The 22,860-nt window shown below is 44.8% G+C and overlaps 1 protein-coding gene across 1 annotated transcript in view; it reads right to left on the bottom strand.

The window, feature by feature from the left end:
• The window catches only part of itpr2 (inositol 1,4,5-trisphosphate receptor, type 2), a 324,764-nt gene that overhangs the window by 175,840 nt on the left and 126,064 nt on the right, over positions 1-22,860 (bottom strand). The window contains exons 11-16 of the mRNA XM_063072308.1: positions 21,071-21,222; positions 20,380-20,479; positions 15,502-15,662; positions 9,024-9,165; positions 6,443-6,601; positions 5,699-5,871 (exon numbers count right to left, since the gene is read on the bottom strand). Coding sequence (XP_062928378.1) covers positions 5,699-5,871; positions 6,443-6,601; positions 9,024-9,165; positions 15,502-15,662; positions 20,380-20,479; positions 21,071-21,222 — 887 coding nt within the window. The remainder of the gene's footprint in view (positions 1-5,698; positions 5,872-6,442; positions 6,602-9,023; positions 9,166-15,501; positions 15,663-20,379; positions 20,480-21,070; positions 21,223-22,860) is intronic.

Genomic DNA, 22,860 nt, shown 5'->3' with positions numbered 1-22,860 from the left:
TTTGATGTGTGTTGCTTGAATTTCCAGCATCTGCAGAATTCCTGTTGTTTCCAATGCCCTGTTCTCCTTTTCCATTCCTGCTTTCTTTTCTTCTCATTTGTTGGATTGGGATGTAGTGGTATCATTTTTCTTGTAGTTTAACTTTCCTGTGGTTGCTTGTATTTTTATATAATCACTTACTGTCTATACATGTAACTGTTCGGTAAACTTCCCAGTAATTACAGTACAGTTGCTTCTATATTTTCCTAGAAATGTTAGTTTTCAGTAGCAGGTGTCATGCCACATGAATCTGGCTATTTTATAGGTTAATTTTTATCAATTGGATTTCATTGTCTCCAGCCTTTCGTATGAAAAGACAGCAACTACTTTTTAGTTTCATCTTTTCTTTGTTCTCTCAACATTTTTTGTTTTTCTTTGCTCTTATAACATTTAACAAAGACTATAAACAAGTTTTATGCCTCATTCGTGAATTTTGTAAAATCTTTGGATTGCGACAGCACCATCAAGGTCCAACATGCTCAACTCCTTATTTGTCTTTCTGAATCTGATTTAAATCTAACTCATCCTACTCCCCTCCAGAAATCCCTCTGATTTTACCACTGATATAAATGTCCCTGGAGAGGGAGCAAGACTACAGACCTGTGGGTCTTCAAAATTCCCAGTGTGCTTTTCCGCATCATTAATTTGCATTTGCAGAAATTTGCCAAGCAAATTAGTTGATGAGGAAAAGCTTCAACAGACTGCACTCACGGCAGTGGTGCAGCACTCCAGCTAATCTCTCAGCTAGGGTAACCAGGGATTAAATTTACATTTGGCCTCTTGCCTTTCTCGTGGTTCTGCCGTGTCCTTTCTTCCCACCTCCACTGCCTGCGCTGGACAGTGGGACGAGCAGTCCGAGCTCCCTGTCAGCTGCTGCAGACTGCTTCAGCTATCGGGAAGGGACAATTTAGGAAACATTAAGTTCTTTTAAGGTCAGGTGTCCCCAACTCTCTTTGTGTCACGGGCCCCTAACATTAACCAAGCTGTCCGTGGGCCCCAGATTGGGAACCCCTGCTCTAGATCCTTCCGAGAGGAAGCTGTTGCTTGAATAATAATGCACTTCCTCACAGATCTGGAGTGAAGGGAGACCCCTGACAGACCAAGGGGTGAGGGTTAGGGCTGGGGAGACATCTCAGGGCCCTGGGAGAGAGGGGGCTCACAGATGGGGGTGGGGGGGACTTCACCTGCAGTGGGAGGAGGGACCTCATAGTCAAGGGGGTGAGACACCTCAGGGTGTCAGGGGACAGATTTCATCTTTAGGAAAGGAGAGACATCTCCTTTCGGTGGGGAGACAACCAGGAGGACCATTAGAACATAAGACCTTAAGATAGGGGAGCAGAATTAGGCCATTCAGCTTCACCAAAAGTCTGCTTCACCATTTGATCATGGCTGATTTGTTATCCCTCTCAACCCCATTCATCTACCTTTTCCCCATAGTCATCTGTGTCAATAGATTTCAGAAATTCACCACCTTCTTGCTAAAGAAATTCCTCCTCATCTCTGTTCTAAATGGATGCCCTTGTATTCTGAGGCTGTGCCCTCAACTATTGGAAACGTTATCTCCATGTCTGCTCTACCTAGACCTTTCAACATTCATACAGTTTCAATGAGATGATCCCCTCTCATTCCTCTAAACCCCAGTGAGTGGAGGCCCAGAGCCATCAAATGCACCTCATACATTAACCCTTTCATTCACAGGGTCATTCTTGTGAACATCCTCTGGATCCTCTCCAAAGCCACCATAGCCTTTCTTAGATAAGGGGTCCAAAACTTCTCACAATACGCCAAGTGCGATCTGCCCAATGCCTTATAAAACCTCTGTATTGCATATTTGCTTTTATATTCTAGTTCTCTCGAAATGAATGAAAACAGTGCATTTGCCTTCCTTGCCACAAACTCCATCTGCAAGTTAACATTTAGGGAATCCTGCACAAGGGCTCCGAAGTCCCTTTGCACCTCCGATGGCTGAATTCACTCTCCATTTAGAAGATTGTACAAAGTTCAAAATAAGTTTATTATAAAAGTACAAACATGCCATCATATCCAACCCTGAGATTCATTTTCTTGTGGGCATTCACAGTAAATAGAAGAAACACAATAGGATCAATGCAAAACAGCATCAAACAGGACAAACGAGCAATGTGCAAATGACAACAAACTGCACAAATACAAAAAGAAAGAAAAATGAAAGAATAATACTGATAGTAATAACAATGTCAGATAGAACTTCTGGGGATATACTTTCATCAACAAAAACATTTCACTGAGCGTATGCAATTCTGATAAGAAGTACACACTATTAAGCTTAAATGAAAGCACAACCCAGAAAAATGAAGAATTGTCGCTACAGAAGAGAAAGTTAACCAGTGGCCCTCCATGGAAGACCTCCCACCATCTGAGCAGTCTAGATGTCAACAATGAAGCGTTGAATATCTGGCTCAGCGTTGGAGACCTCTTCCCAGAAACCAAGGGGTTCCTTTAAAATCTTGCTTTAACATACAAACTCATAAAACACACCATACCTTACTATAAATACAAGCCTGATCCAGGTTTAGAATCAGATTCCCACAAATCGTTTTATTACCGATCCATTATTACAGATAAGACAATCTATAATAATCATTCAGATATAATATTACAGGACAAACAAGCAAGAACAACTTCCTTAATAGATATTGTCATTCTAAACACACGCACAAGAAATCAATAAGTGAAGAACATGCTGAATTAAAAGAGGAAAGTGGAAGACTATGGAACATGAACAGGGAATACATTATCCCAATAGTGATATCTACAGCTGGTATTATCCTAAAGTCACTACACAATAGCGATAAGCAATTAAGCCTACACAGTAATATTTATATAAATCTTCAGAAAGCCACAATGCTAAACACCGGTAGAATAGTCCTAAAGTTCCCGGCAACTGAGAAATGGCAATTGGCTATGCCTGTGCCTCAGGTTTTACCAGCTTAAGCTGAGAAAAAATACAAATAAAACAATAAATAATAATAATAAATAATTAAGCAATAAACATTGAGAACATGAGATGAAGAGACCTTGAAAGGTTGAGGGAACAGTTCAGTGTTGGGTTGAGTGAAGTTGAGTGAAGTTGTACCCTCTGGTTCAAGAGCCTGATGGTTGAGGGGTAATAACTGTTCCTGAACTTGGAGGTGTGGGTCCTGAGGCTCCTGTACTTTCTTTCTGGTGGCAGCTGTGAGAAGATTATTGAAGGGATCCTTGATGATCGATGCAGCTTTGCTGCAATGGTGTCCATGTAGACATGCTCAATGGCGGGGAGATGGACTGGGCTGTATCCACTACATTTTGTAGGCTTTTCCATTCGAGGGAATTGGTGTTTCCATACCAGGGTCCTTGGTCTTGCTGACATTGAATGAGAGATTGTTGTGGCACCACTCAGTCAGACTTTGATTAGGCCTACGACAGCAAACTTAAATCTGGCATTGGAGCCGTGCTTAGCTCCACAGTCATGGGTATAAAGTGAGTAGAGCAGGGGGCTAAACACACAGCCCTGTGGTGCACCTGCGCTGATGGAGATTGTGGAGGAGATGTTGTTGCCATTGCAAACTAGCTGGGATCTGCAAGTGAGGAAATTAATGAACCAATTACACTGGATGTATTGAGGCCAGGTGTTGAAGCTTATTGATTAGTTTTGAAGGGATGATAGTGTTGACTGCCAAGTTGTAGTCAATGAGGAGCATCCTAATTTGCATATCTTCACTGTCCAGATGTTCCAGGGTTGAGTGAAGAGCCAATGAAATGGCATCTGCTGTGGACCTGTTATGATGCTAGGCAAAATGGAGCAGATCCAAGTCACTACTCAGGAAGGAGTTGATAAGTTTCATCACCAACTTCTCAAAGCACTACATCACTGTGGGTGTAAGTGTTACTGGACAATAGTCATTGAGGCCGATTACCATGCTCACCTTAGGCATCAGTAGGTGGGTTCCTCAGACTGCTGAAGCAAGAGGTCAAATATGCCTTTATTCCTTCTACCAAAGTGCGTGGCCATATACATCCCTATATTGCATTCCATCTTCCACTTTGTCTATTCTCCTAATCTGTCCAAATCCTTCTGCAGACTCCCACCTTCCTCAGCACTGCCTATCCCTCTACTTGTCTTTGTATTGTCCACAAACTTGGCAACAGAGCCATCAATTCCATCATCCAAATCATTGACATATAATGAGAAAAGAACATGGCCCAAAAGGAGCCCTGTGGAACACCACTAGTCAACAACAGCCAACAAGAAAAGGCCTCCTTTATTCCTACTCTTTGCTTCCTGCCCGTCAGCCAATCTTCTGTCCATGCTAATAACCTCCCTGTAATACCCTGGGATCTGCAAACTGTGGCTAGATGCTGCCAGCAACCAATGTGACTACTGGTGACATTTTGCAGAAGGTTCACAAAATTACTTCTTCTCCTTTTCTTTTAAATATACTTCTACTACTAATCTTTGTGCGATTGGAGCCTGTAATTTACACTTTAATAAAGTGTTTTTGGGCTGAATGACCAATTTGGTGCTTTTGCTGTTTCCGAGGGAATTCAGCAATGGAGTCTGCAGCCTAATGGCGGAGCGTGAACCCAGGGTGGGCTCCAATTCTTGACCAACTCGCCGATTAAAGCGTCAAGCAAGATTTAAATCAACGAGGATGAGAGCAGAAGGCGAGAGGGTCTTCTGTGCCATCGGCTTGCTGTCCACTTGTGTTTGACTGGCCTCCTTCTCCTTCTCACTTGTTGCTGATGGAGGAAGGTGCAGGAGTCTTGAGTCTTGGGCAAGGTTTGATCAGCACGGTTTGTGGATTCGACTCGCTTTTAGCGGACTCTGCAGTTCATGTTAAGTGTATTTCTGGTTTCTGGCTACTCAGTTCTTTTTGTTGATCTTCTGAGCTATTTTGATCCGGGAGGACAGGCTCCATGGCCTGTAGTCAACACCCAATACAGTGCTAAATGGAACTGAACTGAAATAAACTGAACATCCCTAGACTGGTTCAAGGACTCCCTAGACAGTGTGATGTTTAATATTCTGTGTGTTATTCACTCATGTTTTACATTTGCACGTTGGGTGTTTAGTGTTTTCTTTGAATGGGTTCAATTGTGTTTCTTTAAATCTCAGGGTTTATACTGCATATACACTTTGATAATAAATGTACTTTGAATCTTTGAATCTTAATCTTGTTGAACAGCCTCATGTACGCAACTTAGAGAGAGAGGGAGAGAGACCTTGTAGATTAAGGGGAATATACCATGACATTTTGGGCAATGGGGGCAGAGACGCCCCATGGACAAGTGGACTGGTGCAGGAGGAGACACCTCACGCTCAAGTTAGGGGTGGTGGTGAGCAGAGACTCATCTTGCTTGGACAGACCCGCCTCATGTCACAGGCTGTCAGGAATTCTTCAGAGCACTGATCTTATTTGCTGAACCCTCAATTGGTAGTTGGCATCCCACTTGTTACTGGTCCCAGCACAAGTTCATATAAAGTTAATATCACCCAATTTACCCACCCTAATAAAGAACCTAATAATCCAGATACCAAGACGTGTTTAGATTAATGTAAAACTAACTATATATTGCACTTTTTCATCAAACCTGGGGAGACGATTTAATTTAAAAGTCAGTCAAGCACGAGATGTCTCACCTTGGCTCCCTGTTCCTTCGCAGCAAATTGACGAACGTCTCAATTTCCTTGGCAGTGATATGCTTCTCCAGCAGTTTCCTGTTGTTGTGGAGCAGGGCAGTGATTGTGTCTTCCGCCAGCACATCGTATCCAATTTGGGACTGCATAATGCCAAACATCTTAGCAATGTATTCCTGCAAGGTTTAGAGAAACAGACAAGCACGTGAGGAAACACTTGACTGTGAGCTGGACCAGGCACTGTCCTTGTGGGGGACAGTAACAGAGATAATCCCTGTGCATCCCAAAATGCAGACCTTGACCTTGACTCTTGTGGAAGCGACCATTCCCTCCCCCTCTCCGCAGAGAGTCAGTTTTAAGACCATCGGGCAAAAGGAGCAGAATTAGGCCATCCCGCCCCACCATTCCATTGGGCACCTCGCAGTTTAAAGACGTAGCAGTTACCAGGTTAAATGGCCATTGTAAACTGTCCTGTGATTAGACTAGGGTTAAATAAGTCAGTTGCTGCGTAGCAAGGCTTGTAGGGCTGAAGTGGCCTGTTCCATGCTGTGTCTCCAAATAAAAAAAAATCATGGCTGATTCATTAACCCTCTCAACACCATTCTCCTGCCTTCTCCCCATAACTCTTGATGTCCTGACTAATCAAGAGCTTATCAACCTCCACTTTAAATATACCCAGAGTCTTGGCCTCCACATCGCTTGTGACACTAGAGACACACACGGTCACAGGTGATCAGCTGCACCGACCTGGTTCTTCCTGTAGTCCTGCTGTGAGTGCCGAAGAACGCGGTAACAGAGACGCAGGATGTATCGGTACGGAGCATATCTCTGGTCCCCCAGGTCTTCCAGTCTCAGCATTGGCCCTTCTCCTTTATCCACGAATGGAACCTTCAATATTCCGAAGATCTGCCATGAAGGTTAACAGAACATGACACATCAGTGATCGATGGGATAGGGAGATACAGAAGCAGTACTGTTAACAGAACATGCATGTCAGTGATCGATGGGATAGGGATTACCATAAGATACAGGAGCGGTACGAGGCTCATTCTCCCACCCAGGCTGCTCTGCCATTTGACTGGTCGATACTTTTTTCAACCCCATTCTCCTGTCTTCTCCCTGTTACCCTTTACACCCTTACCAATCAAGAACCAATCAATTTCTACCTTAAAGACTTGATCTCCACAACCCTCTCTGGCAATAAATTCCTCAGATTCATCACCCTCTGGCTGAAGAAATCTCTCCTCCTCTCATTTCTAAATGGATGCTCTCTTATTTGGAGGCTGTGCCCTTTGATCCTAGGCTCTTCTATTGTTGGGCTCATGGCCAAGTGGTTAAGGCGTTCGTCTAGTGATCTGAAGGTCGCTAGTTGGAGCCTCAGCTGTGGCAGCGTGTTTGTGTCCTTGAGCAAGGCACTTAACCACACATTCCTCTAGTGTCTGTGTGAGGAGTGGTGCCCCACACAGACTTCCAATCTGCACCTTGTAAGGCATGAAAATGCCCGACGCAGGCCTCTCACGGTCTGAGTCGACATTCCCCTCTATTAATGGAACTATCCTCGCCACATCCACTCTATCCAGACCTTTCAGTATCCACTAGGTTTCAATGAGATCTCCCTCATCCTTCTGAACTCCATTGAGTATAAGGTCAAAGACATCAAGCACTTCTCATACATTAAGCCCTCTCCAGATCTGAAAATGCAACTTTGGAACCTCATTTCAAATCATTTGTGTTTCTCTTCCTGTTAAATTTCACAGCACCCTGGTTTTAACCAAACAAGACACTGGTTAGGCTATGTATCATGGAAACCACCCTTGCCTCCATGGTCTCTGACTGTATTTCTCACCACCTCAGCAAAGCAGCTAACATAATCAGACCCCACCCACCATTCTGTTTTCTCCCCACTCCCATTAGGCAGAAGATACAAAAGCCTGAAAGCATGTACCACCAGGTCCACGGACAGCTTCTGCCCTCCTGTTATTAGACTACTGAATAGTCCCCTAGTGCAATAACATGAACATTTGACCTCATCATGGCTCTGCAAATTCCTGTCCCTGCACTTTCTCTCTTGTTACTTCAACAGGTTATTCTCCATTCTGTTACTGCTTGTCCCTTGTGCTACCTCAGCGTACTCACTGCGAGGCTTTGTTTCCAGGAATGGTTCGGGTGAGGGGGACGTAAATTATGAGCGGCAAAGACACAGGAGGTGGTGAGAAGCTTTATCCCATGGCGAAGGTGACTATAGCCGGACAGCAGGGATTTACAGTGAGGGATAGGAGATAATTGCAGGGTTTGAGGAAGACAGAGGTTGGTTGGAATCTAGAATGTACTGGCTGAGGTGCTGGAGGAAGCGAGCGCTGGAGAACCACAGTCAGGATTATTATCACTGACATATGATGTGAAACTTGTTGTTTTGCAGCAGCAGTGCATAACAGTAACAAAAGTAAATAGATAGTGCAGATGAGGAGTAGTGAGGCAGTGTTAATGGGTTCATGGACCATTCAAAAACCTGATGGCAGAGGGGAAGAAGCTGTTCCTAAAACATTGAGTGTGAGTCTTTAGGCTCCTGTACCTCCTCCCCAGCGAAAAGAGCTCATGCCCCAAATGGTGAGCATCCCTCGTGAAGGATGCCAGCCTCCTGAGGCATCGCCTCTTAAAGATCTCTACTATGGTGAGAAGGATATAACTTGGTTCAATATTGTCACATATACAGTGAAAAACTTTGATCCATACAGATCATTTCATTAGATCATTACTACGTGGTAGTACGACGGAGAGGGGTGCAGCTCTTTGCTACATTCCGGTATAACTGACTTTTATTTTGTTAATTGTGCAGAGGAACTCTGAACTTTGATGACTGAGCTTTTAACTTGGTGTGAATTGTAAGACCTGTTAGGGCTGGATAGGTAAACCAGGAACTTGTTAGGTATGTGTGAGCGGGAGTAGCATGGTTAAAAGTTTTTACTGAGTCATGTTCGTAACGGTGCGCAGTGCGGGAGTGATGAACCGGGACTGCCAAGATGAAAATATTCACACTCAAAAGCCCGCGCTAAAGGAGACAGCCTCCCGCGCATAGGAGGCCCAATTGATTCACCATGCTATCAATCAGCTGCATGCGCTCTTGCCACATTCTTCCAATTGATCCATTACAGTTCAGACCAACACCATTACATCAAATTAGTTCAACTAACCAATGTGGCTCTAGATTTCTTAAGGATCAAGAACGCCTGATGCCTTGCCTAGAGCAGAGACTCATTTGATTCTGCACCGGTTAACGTGAGAAGGATAAAATTGGTGGTTACCAGAAACCGTACTGAGGCGCTCTTACCTGCTTCAAGATATTTTGCTCTCTCATTAACTTCTGCCTCTCCCTGTTTGGTTTTGTGATAACCACATCCAGGACTTCCTGGCCATTACTGGCCACATCCGCAACAAAGAAAACCAGGTCTTCCAGGAGTTTTGTCACAAACCTGTGGACAAATTCAGTCATGGTTTTCCGTTACCTTGCTTGTTTCTGCATTTCATTGCGTGTTCAGTCCTGTGGAAGTTTGCAAGTTCTCCCTGTGACCACATGGGTTCCCCCAGGTGCTCCAGTTTAAGATATGCTTGTGTGTGGTTGTCTGGTGTTACAACACCAGAGACCCATTTCCTTCACTGGCTCTGAAGGGTGAGGGAGGATGCTATATAAATGAAAGTCTTATTCTTTTTATTGTTAAGGGAATATGCAAGGTTGCATTTCTTGAGTTTACAGCTATTACTGCTCAGCTTTATAAATTGCCTTCAGCTTTGCTTCACAAAAATCAGTCTAGTTGGGCTCTTTACACCTAAATTTCCACTGACATGCAATGTTTTAAAATTGTATCAGTTTCCAAAATCCACAGCAACACACACAAAATGCTGGAGGAACTCAGCAGGTCAGGCAGCTTCTATGGAGAGGAATAAACAGTCAACATTGTGGGCCGAGACACTTCATCAGGACTGGAAAGGAAGTGGGAAGAAGCCAAAATAAGAAGGTAGGGAAGGGGAAGGAGTACAAGTGGGCAGGTGTTAGGTGAAACTAGGCGAGAGGGAAGGGGGATGGATGGGGAATGAAGTATGAAACTGGGAGACGATAGGTGGAAGAGTTAAAGGGCTGAAGAAGAAGGAATTTGATTGGAGGTGAGAGTGGACTATGGAAGAAAGGGAAGGAGGAGGGGCACCAGAAGAAGGTGATGGGCAGATAAGGAGAAGAGAAGGGGTAAGAGGGAGCCAGAACAGGGAATTGAAAAATAGAGAAGGGGAGGAAGAGAAATTACTGGAAATTAGAAAACAATGTTCATGCCGTCAGGTTTGAGGCTACCCAGATGGAATATGAGGTGTTGCTCCTCTAACCTGAGAGTGACCTCATCATGGCAGTAGAGGAGGCCGTGGACCAACATGTCAGAGATATAATGCAAAATTAGAATCAAAATGGGTGGCAGATGAAGTGAAGGTGTTCGATAAAGCAGATCCCCCAGTCTGCATTGGGTCTCACCAACATAGAAGCTGCACCAGGAGCACTGGATATAGTCGATGACTTGGACAGATGCACAGGGACCCTTCAGTAAAAGTTAATTATTTTAACAGCCTCGTCATCCCCTGCGCTGCACCCCCTCCAAATGGTTATGTTGGTATTTTTATTAAGGGCTTTTATGGGCTGAAATGATCCCTCCCATGCTGCAAGAAAATATGGGATAAAATCAAGCTAATTGGTTCTTTACAACTGCACCCAGTCAGAATATACCAATGAAAATTTCATCCATTCACTTTTCAGTGTGAACAAAGTTTGCCCCATGATGTCGACTATTTGTAAGGTGGGTCTTCTGACAGGAGTTGATGGCAGAGATTTGCGCTAAGGTCCTACAATGGAGCAGTCTGGGTCATTGTGACTTCTTGCTTGCTTTAGGAGGACTTTGTTCTACACTGCCCAATTCCCTTGGCTTCAAGTGTGACCAATGCACTACATCCCTGCGTCAAAACCTTTCTCATTGCTACTCTAAGCCTGTTCCTTCATGTTTACCTGGATCTATTTTCCAGCTCCACAGTTCTCTGCCCGTGCCCTCTGACCCTGACACATCAAGCCAAAGGACCCGGATTCAATCCTGACCCCTGGCATTTTCCCTATGACCACGAGGGATTCCTCAGGGTGCTCCTGAATTTCCCGCCTGATCCCAAAGATGTGCAGGCTTGTAGGTTAATTGGCCACTGTAAATTGCTCCTAATGTGTAGATGAGTGTAGAATCTGGGGGAAGTTGTGGGGGGCAATGAATGAAAAAGGTGTTTAAAGTCGGGTTATGGCAAAAAGAGCGAGCGGTTAATGGTCGGCATGAACTTGGTGGCCAAACGACTGGTCTCTGTGCTCTTTCTTTCGATGTCTCCATGAACCTGTGACATACGTCCATCCCAGGGAAAAATACATTTTAGGCTCCAAGTCCACAGCTTCCTGAAAGTGCCTGTACAAGTTAATAAAGGTTGCATGGAAAGCGTACAGTATTGCATTCTTGATTTTATTACTCAAGGCACTGGGTTCGAGAGTCAGGAGCTTACACTGCAGCTTTATGAGACTCTGCTTAGGCCACGTCTGGAGTATTGCATCCATTTCTGATCGCCCCATTACATGAAGCATATGGTTACTTCAGAGAGGGTGCAGATGAGAACCATGTGAAGCAGAAGGGTTTAGGCGTTATTTGCATAATCAGTTTAGCTCAACATTGTGGTCTGAAGGGCCTGTGTTCTATACTCTAACAATTTATTGGCACAGGAATTAGCCAATTTCTACATAAAAGTGTTATGTGCATTTAGAGTTACAGTATACAGCACAGAACAGGCCCTTCAGTCCAAGTTGTCCAGGCTGACCTCGATGTCTAGCTCAGCTAGTCCCATTTGCCTGTATTTGACTTGTATTCCTCTAAACCTTTCCTGCCCTTCTCTAAACCTGACAGCTCATTTCAGGTTCTCATCACCCTCTGTATAAAGAAACTATCCCTTGAAAACTTTCCCGTCTTGTCTCGATCTGTGCCCTCTAGTCTTGGACTTCCCTGCTCTGGGGAAAAGGCAATGACTGTCTTTGTTATCCATACCCCTCATGATTTTAGAAACTTTTTATAGGGTCACCAGTCATTTGCCTATGCTCCAGGGAATAATCTAATTAATCTGAAAGTTATTGTAAACATATGCTTGCATTGTGTGTTAACCACTATAATCACCTTCATTATTATTCTCCTGTTGTCTTTTTGCAAAAGGTACCATCATGACACACACCTTTGAAACCCATCGGCCACAAAAGAATGCAAGGCCCTCTCTTCCATAAGAGTGGGCAGCACCTTTGAGCCACAAGGAACCACACAGCTGCTTATCTAGGTGTTAAGCTCACTCCACACGTTTAACCCCGTTATTTTGCATGGATGCAGCGTGTAACAGTGTTAGATCCATGGATGGAGAGAAGCTTGTGGTCTCCTTACAATTAACCATGAAGAGCTGATTTTGTACCGAGGCATCATCTGTATTCGAGTTAAGCTGAAGTCTGCGTGGCCACTCTAATTGATCGGTGATGGGTGACGGCCTTGGACACAAGTTGTACTCTAATACTATTACAGAAATATTTTAATTTGAACAGCCTCCTGTTAAATCAGCTGGAAAGAAGAAAGAACAGCAGAACTCTCACAACAGTCTTCACACCTTTGTGTCTGAGTGTTTGTGTGTGTGTGTGTGGGGGGGGGAGGACTTGTTTTGCTATTGTTGTAGTTGCTGCTGCTGCCTGTGTTGTCCCGCTGAGCATGGTAGGCACGCTATGTAGGTGCCAGGATCGTGGCAACTCTTGCGGGCAGCACCCGGCACGTCCTTGGGTGTGTTGGTTGTTAACGTAAATGACACATTTCACTCTACGTTTTGATGCACGTGCAATAACTAAATCAGAATCGGAACCTGAGGGCCCTTCGCAAGGACGGGCAGGGGAGATGGCAGCCGGATGTTAAGTGACATTTTGTATGCTGAATGAAAAAGAGAGAGAGAGTAGCGGGCATTTCGAATTGGGATTGACTTGGTCAGGTGCTGAGGGGTACCACGTACTGAACTGTAAAGTGGAATCAAAGGAAAGATCAAGGCCAAATAACCTTCAATGGCACCTGCAAGTTTGTATGTTAGCCAGATGAACTTTGTACTGCCACATGAGAGAACTCGACAGCTGGAAAATAATGTAGTGTTTAGTCACAGGCTACGACAATGTGATGGCTGTGGAACCATATCACTCAGTGTCACTGTGATGATAGTGGCAGAAGAGTACATGGCCTAGAGGTGGGAGGTGCTTGATGATGGATGCTGTTTTCATGGGGCGGCGCTCCCTGTAAGTATGCTCAGCAGTAGGGAGGGCTTTGCCTGAGAAGGTTTGCAAGTAAACTGACTTACTACCAGATGACACAGTCTTTCTGCACTATGCATTTATCACAAAATAAAGAAGTTGTATTCATGTAGAACAAATATTACTTTCTCATTGCAGCTGGGCTGAGATGGGTCCATGTAAAACATATGGAAGTTCTATCCATAAAGCAGCTTTGGAAAAAAGGGAGGAGATGAAAAGAGACCAACAGAAGAAGTTGGGAGTGAAAGAAAAGATGTACAAAAAGACAAGGAGAGAGATGGTGGAAGGAGAGAAACATCCCTTCCTGTGACAAACAGAATTAAAAGTCAGAAAGGATAAATTGAAGAGCTTGCCCTTATTTGTTCTGTCTTGTCCTTTTAAGCTGACTGGAACGTGTTCCTTTCTCCACAATCTCTCACCCTGGGGGAGTCCCTTGCTCGATCTAGGTCCCTGCAAAGGCATTTCTGAGCAAACCAAGGTTAGCAACCTAAAGGTTTAACAGAAAAATAAACATGATCCCTTTGGATCACATGTGGCAAACTAGCCCAGTCTCTGAGAGGGAAAACTTACAGACAGCCGACCCTGATCAAATGGCTGGAGGAACTCAATGGGTCAGCCTGCAGCTGTGGATGGAAATGGATAATCAAACCACTTCATCGGGACTTAAACATAGAGGGAGAGAGCTAGTTTAAAGGTGAGGGGATGAGGTGGGGCGAGAGCTGGCAGATGGATCCAGGTGAGGAGGATAGGCATATGAAGGAGGGGGAGAGGTTCTGTAGTGATAGGTGGAAGCAGCTAAGGGCTGCAGTTGACGGTATCTGACTGGAAAGGTATCATGGAACCAAATGAGAGAGATGGGGAGTGCAGGTGGGGACAGCAAGGGGAGAGGACCAGTGGGAGGAGCGTGTGGGTGATTGGCAGGAGGAGTGGGTAAGGTCAGAGAAAGAAACGGGGTGATGGGCTCTGATGTGGATGTGGGAAGAACCGGGTGGACCAGGAGGAGAGAGAAAAGGGACAGAGTGGGAGGTCTTTACCTGAAGTTGAAGAAAACAGAGGTAAATTTTGCTTTTAAACAAATAAAAGATTAAAGGTACAGTGTGATAAACAGTTTTTGAATAAAGTTTTTTGAATCTTTGAATCTTGATTGAATAACACGGGGCAATGCTGCTCCAATGAAGTGATCTCTCATGTAGCAATTTAGAAAGCAAATTTAAAAACATTCCTTCAGTCTGACTTCATTTCAGATCTAAAGTATGTGCACAAAAGACATGGGGAGATCAAAACCTGCTGCTATAAGAACAGGGACGTCATGGGTAAATCCAACAGCGTGTACGGGAGAAGCTTCCTCATCCAGAAAATGAAGAGAACGCAAAGTATACTCGCAGGCTCAGGTTCTAAGGCAAACAGGAAAAATGAATTTGCAGCAAAGCTAATTAAACAGGAATGTTGGAAGCTGGAGATGAAGTTGTCCAAAAGGTTCTTCAGGACTCAAGAATGAGGTGGTTACAGCTATTTTGTTAGGTGTTTATAACAAAGAAATAACCGCAATACACAGCAAGTAACAGACTTTAACTGTCACCAACTCACTCTAACAAAGATCCCACCTTGTGGTTTGTCTTTGTACTGGAAAATGGTTCAAACCAGACAGAGAGAGAATCTCCTCTGACAGGAACAGCCTATGAGACAAGGACAGTTTTGATTTATGCTGCCCTGTCACTTCAGGGTCACAGACAAAAACTACAGAAGTACAGAACCAGCTATAACGACTGAAAACCCACTGAAAATCTACGGGCAGCAGGCAAATACGCAAACATATAACCAAGAATAAAGAAATTTAAACTACAAGAAAATCCAACAGGAGGGAGATAGGAACAAGAGGTCACACTATTAGGGTTTGATAAAGGAAGGGTGTGTAAGAGGCTCTTGTGGAACAAGTCAAAGTCGATCGTCGAAGTCAAATTCGAAATCAAAGTCAAAATGAAAGTAAATTTGTTATCAAAGTACTTATGTGCTACCATATACTATTTTGAGTCATTTACTGGAAAACGAGGAAACACAACAGAATTTATGAAAAACTGTACGTAAACAAAGACTGACAAACAACCAATGTGCAAAAGAAGAGAAATTGTGCAAGTAAAGATAAATAATACTGAGAACATGAGTGAGTTGTCAAGGTCAGAGTTGAGATGTGTGAAGTTATTCGCTTCCATTCAGGAGCCTGATGGCTGTAGAGTAATAACTGTTCCTAAACCTGATGGTGTGGGACCTGAGGCTCCTGTACCTCCTGCCCAGTGGCAGCAGTGAGAAAAGAGCTTGGCCTGAGTGGTGGAGGCCCATGATGATGGAAGATGTTGCATGTGCAACAGTAAAGATCCAATGGAGCAATATACATACATGCGCTTCATATTTGCGGAACATACTTTCAACTCACCTTCTTTCATTCTGAGTGATGGCACCACTCTCTAACCTCTGGACAATTGCTAAAAGAACTTTACTGGCATCGTTGGCAAAATCCAAGTCCCGGACTTCCGAGAGTGGCACAGAGACAATGGCAAATGCCTCCTTGTCTTCCTTGGTCGGACAGGTTCCAATCTAATAACAACAAGATAATGACCAGTCTGTCACAAGAACACAAGTGCCCTGCTAACAACGGGAAGTGAAATGCCGTAGACGGAATGTTTTAAAAGTGCAACGTTGGAGTTGTAGATTGGTCACGTTACTGAAGTAACAATACACTAATAACCCAAAGTTCATTCAAGATGGAGAATCCATGTCCAGGCTCGATTTAAGCTGAAAGCCATTGGGCCTTTTGTGTGGATTGTTGAATAACCAAATTGGTTACTCTTTGTGCTTCAGTAGGCAAGAGATTTCATTACACCTTGTTGTATAAAACAATCTAATGAGTTTTGGTAGAGGAAATCTGACTGTATATCACTTCCTGTGACTGCCTGTGTATCGCTTCTGGTCCACCCGCTGGAACTGGTTGACTCTTAATTGCCCTTGGAAATGGGCGAGCAGGTCAAATGTTTTGGTCAAACTTGAGAAAAAGAACATAGATCATAGTCACCTCTCATCTTCCTTTCTTTCACAGAAAAAAAACCCTACCTCACTCCGGAACAAACTGCTGCAGAAACAGCCAATTGAAACACAGCCTCTGTTGTAATGAAGGACAAGTAGCAGAGAGATTTTACACAGCAAGATCCCATAAAAAGCAATGAAATAAAAGGCCAATTCATATACTTTAATAATCTTTGCCGAAGAATATATGTTAGCCAGGAATTAGATAGAACATAGAACGTTACAGCACAGTACAGGCCCTTTGGCCCATGGTTGTGCTGACCTTTCAACCCATTCTACTCTAAGATCAATCCAACTCTTCCCTCCTACAAAGCCCACAACCCTCCATTTTTCATATCGTTCATGTGCCTATCTAAGAGAACCTTTAACTGTTGCTGTCAAGAAAGGAGACAGTCGGGATGTCAGGAAAGGAGCTGGCCAGGATGTCGGGAAAGGAGACGGCCGGGACGTCGGGAAAGGAGACGACCGGGACGTCGGGAAGGGAGACGGCCGGGATGTCGGGAAAGGAGCCCACCAGGATGTCGGAAGAGCCCGCAGGTATGTTGGAGGAGCTGGTCTGGGTTCAGGGGAGCTGACCTGGCTACAGACCGTGTTGCTGCCTACTACTTAAAGGCATTGGAATTGGTGTGCAAAGGTGCCGTGCAGTATAACCATGGGAGATTGTCTCAGACATTTCACTTACAATTGCAAGATTCTGTTTGACAGTGATAATGCAGACATCCCACCCTACAAAAACTGATTTCAGGGAGGTAGCACCATCAATTTGCGGGAGATTCCCGGAACTTCCGCGAGAGGTGGGATGTCTGCAATAGAGTCGCTCCTTAGCAGCTGGCCAGCTAGTTTAAGTAACGTTAGCTATGCTAATGAACGAATAACACCTGTTAAACCCACCTCAACATGTCTTTTACAGTCTTAACCCACCAAGGGCAATAGAAAAGTCACTGTTGCAAACAGTGCAGTGAGCAACACCGTCATTATTTTGACCCCCATTAGGCAGGGGTACACTTTAGTGCAGTCTGGGGTGATAGACATTTTATATTTTCTTTTTTTTTGGAACACTCTGCCATGGTGTGCTCTCTCTCTCTCTCTCTCTCTCTCTCTCTCTCTCTCTCTCGTGGTCACTCTCACGCACTCACTCACTCTCAAAGAAATTAATTTCTGGGATATTGTATATAATTTGCGGGCATCAGGGAGCCACTATTAATATGGGGGAGACTTCTGAAACTTCCGGGAGAGGTTGGATGTCTGATAATGTAAGTTACCATAGGCCTGCTACCCTTGTCTGGTGGCGTGGCAGACAATGTGAAAGCTGTGTATCCTTGGTTGTAGTAAGGACTAGGCCTCGAGCCACAGGCTCACTTATCGCTGCAGACCAGGTGAGGAAACGCTGGAGGCGGGGTAGTGTGACGTCCGCGCTCGGCGGGGCTGGCCTCTCCCATTGGTCCTGCCCTCCCATGTTCAAGAATTGGAATGACAGGCTGGAAAGCGTGCATCTGAACACTGGGGGAACTCAGCAGCCCAGGTAATGTCCATGGAGAGGAATAAACAGTTTGGGACAGAGATCCTTCATCAGGACTGGAAAGGAAGTGGGGGGAGAAGTCATCGAAGCTGAAAGGGAAATGTGTCTTTTGTGTCGGGTCGACTCAGTGAGGCAGCCCACACGTGTCCCCACACTTCCAGTGCCAACAAGTCCCTACTCCTGACCCGCACGTCTTTGGAAGGTGGGAGGAAAGCTGAACGCCTGGAGGCTTTGACTACGGTTTATGCACTGTTCTACTGTGCAATACAGAGGAACCTACTGATCACATCAAATTAATATGTCCCTTCACCTGTCAGATGTAGGAAACTAAATAAAGTGCAAAGCAACCCACCACCAACACCCACTCTTCACCGATGGAGAGCACACTAGCCTTGCTCCATACAGCTGTGCTGCCAATATTCCCCTCTCAACAGGCGTACGGAGGGGCACTTTTGGAGTTTAACCACTCAATCTACCAGCCTCAGCAGTCCAATTAGCCCCAACTGTACGCACTGGGACATTGGCTGGCCACAGGTATGAAATGGTAAATAGCTACGAGTGATTAATACCCTTCATCTGCAGAACAGCGCGGTAGTGTAGCGGTTAATGCGATTGTTTTACAGGGCCAGTCTGATTCCTGCCGCTCTCTGTAAAGAATACGATCCCCCCCCGTGAACACGTGGGTTTCTCCAGGCACTCCGTTTCCCTCCCACATTCCAAAGACGTACGGGTTAGGGTTAGTGAGTTGTGAGCATGCTGTGTTGGCTCCCAAAACTTGGCAACACTTGTACATGTGACAAATAAAGCTAATCTTTGAACTTTACGGTTATAATCTCAGGTAGACCATGTGACTCACAGCAAAATGAAGCACGGCCACTGTTGTAATGTAGGACAAACAACAATGGCATAAAAAGGGCAATTCATATGTCTTACTAATTTTAGTTGAGGAATATATGTCAGACAGGCATTACATAGAATATTACAGCACGGTACAGGGGCTTTGGCCCATGATGTTGTGCCGACCTTTTGACTAATTCTAAAGATCAGTTTCGCCCTTCCCTCCTACATAGCCCTCCATTTTTCTATCATCCATGAGTTTCTTAAATGTCCCTAATGTATCTGCCTCCACCACCATCCCTGGCATGGAATTCCACACACTGTGTAAAAACTTACCTCTGACATCCCTCCAATCATAAAATTGTGCCCCTCACATTGCTGCCCTGGGAAATTCTCTCTGGTTATCCACTCAATCTATACCTTATCAGCTTGTACACTCTATCAAATTGCTTCCCCTCCTCCTTTGCTCCAAAGAGAGAAGCTCCAGAGTACTCAGCTTTACCTCAGAAGACGTGCTCTCTAATCCAGGCGGCATGCTGATAAATATCCTCTGCACTCTCTCCAGAGCTTCCATGTCTTCTTTCAAATGCGGTTCTGCTGCTGTTGGAGCCTGTAATCTACATTTTGGTGGTACGTTATTGGGCCGATTGAGTGACCTGGTGCTTTGCTGTTTCTGAGGGTGTTCCATGAGGCTTCGAGCGAAGGGTGCGGCCTCAGGGCCAAGAGTCCAAAAAGAAGGGCGCAAGCCCATAATTGACTCCGTTTCTCGGCGATTAAAGAGCTGAGAAAGTTTGTAATCATCAAGGTGAGAGGGTGTTTAGCACTGCCTACCAACCTCTTGTTTGTTGCTGCCAGAGGAAGGTGTCTGTGTGTGACAGTTCTCTCTCTCCCTCTCTCCCTCTGTTTGAATGGTCTCTCCCTCCCTCCCTCCCTCCTGTCAGAGGATGGTGCCAGAGTTTTAATTGACACGGTGTGTGGAATGGATTCTGTAGTTCACATTATGATGTGTTTCTGGTTTCTGGTTGCTGCATTTTTCATTGCTATTTTAGGCAATTTTGAATTGGGGCAGCTTGCAGATAGTGAGCAGTGAGCTGAACTGAATATGCCTGGACTCTTCCGATTTTGTGTTTTACAAGCTGTGTTTATTGCTCGTTTTTTTGCTGCTGTCTGCACGATTTTTTTTCTTGTGTGTGTGGCGGGGAGAGGTTGATGTATTCAAATTTTCAAAAATTCAAAAATTCAGAATTCATGGTTTTCTTTGTTTCCTAGGTGTCTGAGGGGAAGATGAACTTCAGGATTGTATACTGCATACATAGTTTGACAATAAATATACTTTGAATCTTTAAATCCTTCTTATGATGAGATGATTAGAACTAATCCAATGTGGATTAGCAGCCCTATCTTTTTAAAACTGTGCTGGTCGATCCCTTACATCAGACGGAAGGGGGCACTTTCATCTGCGACACACTTAGTGATGTAACAAGAGAGGTAACTGCAGGCTCTGCGGTAAGACTTGCGCCTGAGTCCTGCGACCCCCAGGCAAGCCCACCACTCCGACCCGACCCGCTGCCATCAGCCAGGAGCCTGGAGCACAAACTAGCACGACACAGCTGCACAAAAACTGTACCTGCAACTATTCGAGGACATTTATCGGTGCTAAATGGATTCATTTGTTTCACACTCATCATCAGATAGAAAGCCACAAGGATGTTAACCTTCTCAGAGCATTATAATGTCAAATGAATTACTTTCCCAAACTGAAACTAGCTTAGGAGGAATATTTTGTATTGACCAGACTAGGAACTGACCTTTTAATTGTGGGTGTAATTGTGTAGCATGGGCTCGATACTGAGCTACATCTCTAAGTAAAAATACCTTCAGCATCACTGGCCGTTCCTCTTCAACATCGATGGGGATGTTGGTGCTGGTCACCCACGTGTTGGTGCAGAGATGCCTTAATCTCACGTATGAGTTCCTGGAGAAAGTCAAGAGGAATTTGTTCGAAGTAATGCTCAGGTGATAACGTGCGCTAGGACAACATTTGCTCACTAAATACAATCAGCAAACCAAGGCAGGGAACATCACCAAGCTTAGTCCTTGGTCCTCACATACACAGTGGCCTGCTGTTAGTCTTAACAGTTTCTATACACCATTCGTATATTGGCTCCACTTAACTGTCTGTCAGTAAATCACCTTGTAGAGAAAACTGCTACCAAGCCCTGGCAGTCTCCAGGTGAGGCCAACAAGCTTAGTAGCGTGGTCAGAAAAGACTGAAGTCAAGTGGTTGTGCAGCCCGGCTTTGTGGCACAGTCATGCACCAGCCTCTTTGTGCTGGGAAATCCAAGCAATTCATGTGACTTTGTTTTTTCCACGAGGGAGCGAAACAGCATAAATGAACACAGAATGATCTTAGCAAATACAACTCATACACAATTGAAAGAACCATGAAAACTCTGGCAGGTTGGGACAAATATGCAAACTCCGTTAATGGAGTGGCAGCTGATCTCCACCCTCAGGCTGCACTCCAATGGAAATTGTCGGCCATGTAAGCGTAGCGAGGAATTACCTGGGCACCAGTGAGTCAGCTCTCTGAAGAGTGGTGGTGTCAAGCTCAAAAAGGGATGCGATATCGTTTCCATGGGGCACCGACACCAGGGTGTAAATGATCTTCTCCACCATCTGACGCTTGTTTTTAATCGGTAACATGTCCCCCTCGCTCTGAAATGAAGGAAAACAAGCTGGAGTACAGAGACCTGAGGCAGCAGCACAAATAGAGTTTACTAAAAGCCAGTTAACGAACCTCAGAAGCTGACATTATGCACTGTGGGATACAGCACCAGTACTTGTGCTACACTGCTGCATTTCACGAACGACTTTAGCTAAAATCTACTGGGCCACCTTTTTGTCTGATAAAGTCTCTTCCTCCTAACTCAACATCAAAGAGCCATTAATGGATATGTGTGTGGCTGTCCGCTCTATCCATGCTCTACCTCCCATCCTCCTTCATACCAAAGAGAAAAGCCTTTGCTTCCTCAGCCTTTCCTCATAAGGCATTTGACAAGGTTCCACATGGTAGGCTTATTCAGAAAGTTAGAAGGCATGGGATCCAGGGAAGTTTGGCCAGGTGGATTCAGAATTGGCTTGCCTGCAGAAGGCAGAGGGTGGTGGTGGAGGGAGTACATTCAGATTGGAGGATTGTGACTAGTGGTGTCCCACAAGGATCTGTTCTGGGACCTCTACTTTTCGTGATTTTTATTAACGACCTGGATGTGGGGGTAGAAGGGTGGGTTGGCAAGTTTGCAGACGACACAAAGGTTGGTGGTGTTGTAGATAGTGTAGAGGATTGTCACATTGATAGGATGCAGAAATGGGCTGAGAAGTGGCAGATGGAGTTCAACCCAGAGAAGTGTGAGGTGATACACTTTGGAAGGACAAACTCCAAGGCAGAGTACAAAGTAAATGGCAGGATACTTGGTAGTGTGGATGAGCAGAGGGATCTCGGGGTACATGTCCACAGATCCCTGAAAGTTGCCTCACAAGTGGATAGGGTAGTTAAGAAAGCTTATGGGGTGTTAGCTTTCATAAGTTGAAGGATAGAGTTTAAGAGTCGCGATGTAATGATGCAGCTCTATAAAACTCTGGTTAGGCCACATTTGGAGTATTGTGTCCAGTTCTGATCACTTCACTATAGGAAAGATGTGGAAGCATTGGAAAGGGTACAGAGGAGATTTACCAGAATGCTGCCTGGTTTAGAAAGTATGCATTATGATCAGAGATTAAGGGAGCTAGGGCTTTACTCTTTGGAGAGAAGGAGGATGAGAGGAGACATGATAGATGTGTACAAGATAATAAGAGGAATAGATAGAGTGGATAGCCAGCGCCTCTTCCCCAGGGCACCACTGCTCAATACAAGAGGACATGGCTTTAAGGTAAGGGGTGGGAAGTTCAAGGGGGATATTAGAGGAAGGTTTTTTACTCAGAGAGTGGTTGGTGCGTGGAATGCACTGCCTGAGTCAGTGGTGGAGGCAGATACACTAGTGAAGTTTAAGAGACTACTCGACAGGCATATGGAGGAATCTAAGGTGGGGGCTTATATGGGAGGCAGGGTTTGAGGGTCGGCACAACATTTTGGGCCGAAGGGCCTGTACTGTGCTGTACTATTCTATGTTCTATGTTCTATGTTCTATAAGTCATGCTGAGTTAGAACGTGCCTGTCAGGATGCTCTTCTATAGATGCGCAGTGGAGATTACCCTGACTGGTCACATCATGGCCTGGTATGGAAGCACCAATGCCCGGGAACTAAAAGCCTACAAAACGTAGTGGGTAGATTACAGGAAAAGCCCACCCCACCACTG

Source organism: Mobula hypostoma, chromosome 20 (genome assembly GCF_963921235.1).
Source record: "Mobula hypostoma chromosome 20, sMobHyp1.1, whole genome shotgun sequence".
NCBI classification, from domain to species: Eukaryota; Metazoa; Chordata; class Chondrichthyes; order Myliobatiformes; family Myliobatidae; genus Mobula; species Mobula hypostoma.
Note: the sequence above shows the minus strand (reverse complement) of the source record. Positions and strands in the feature narration are given on the sequence as shown.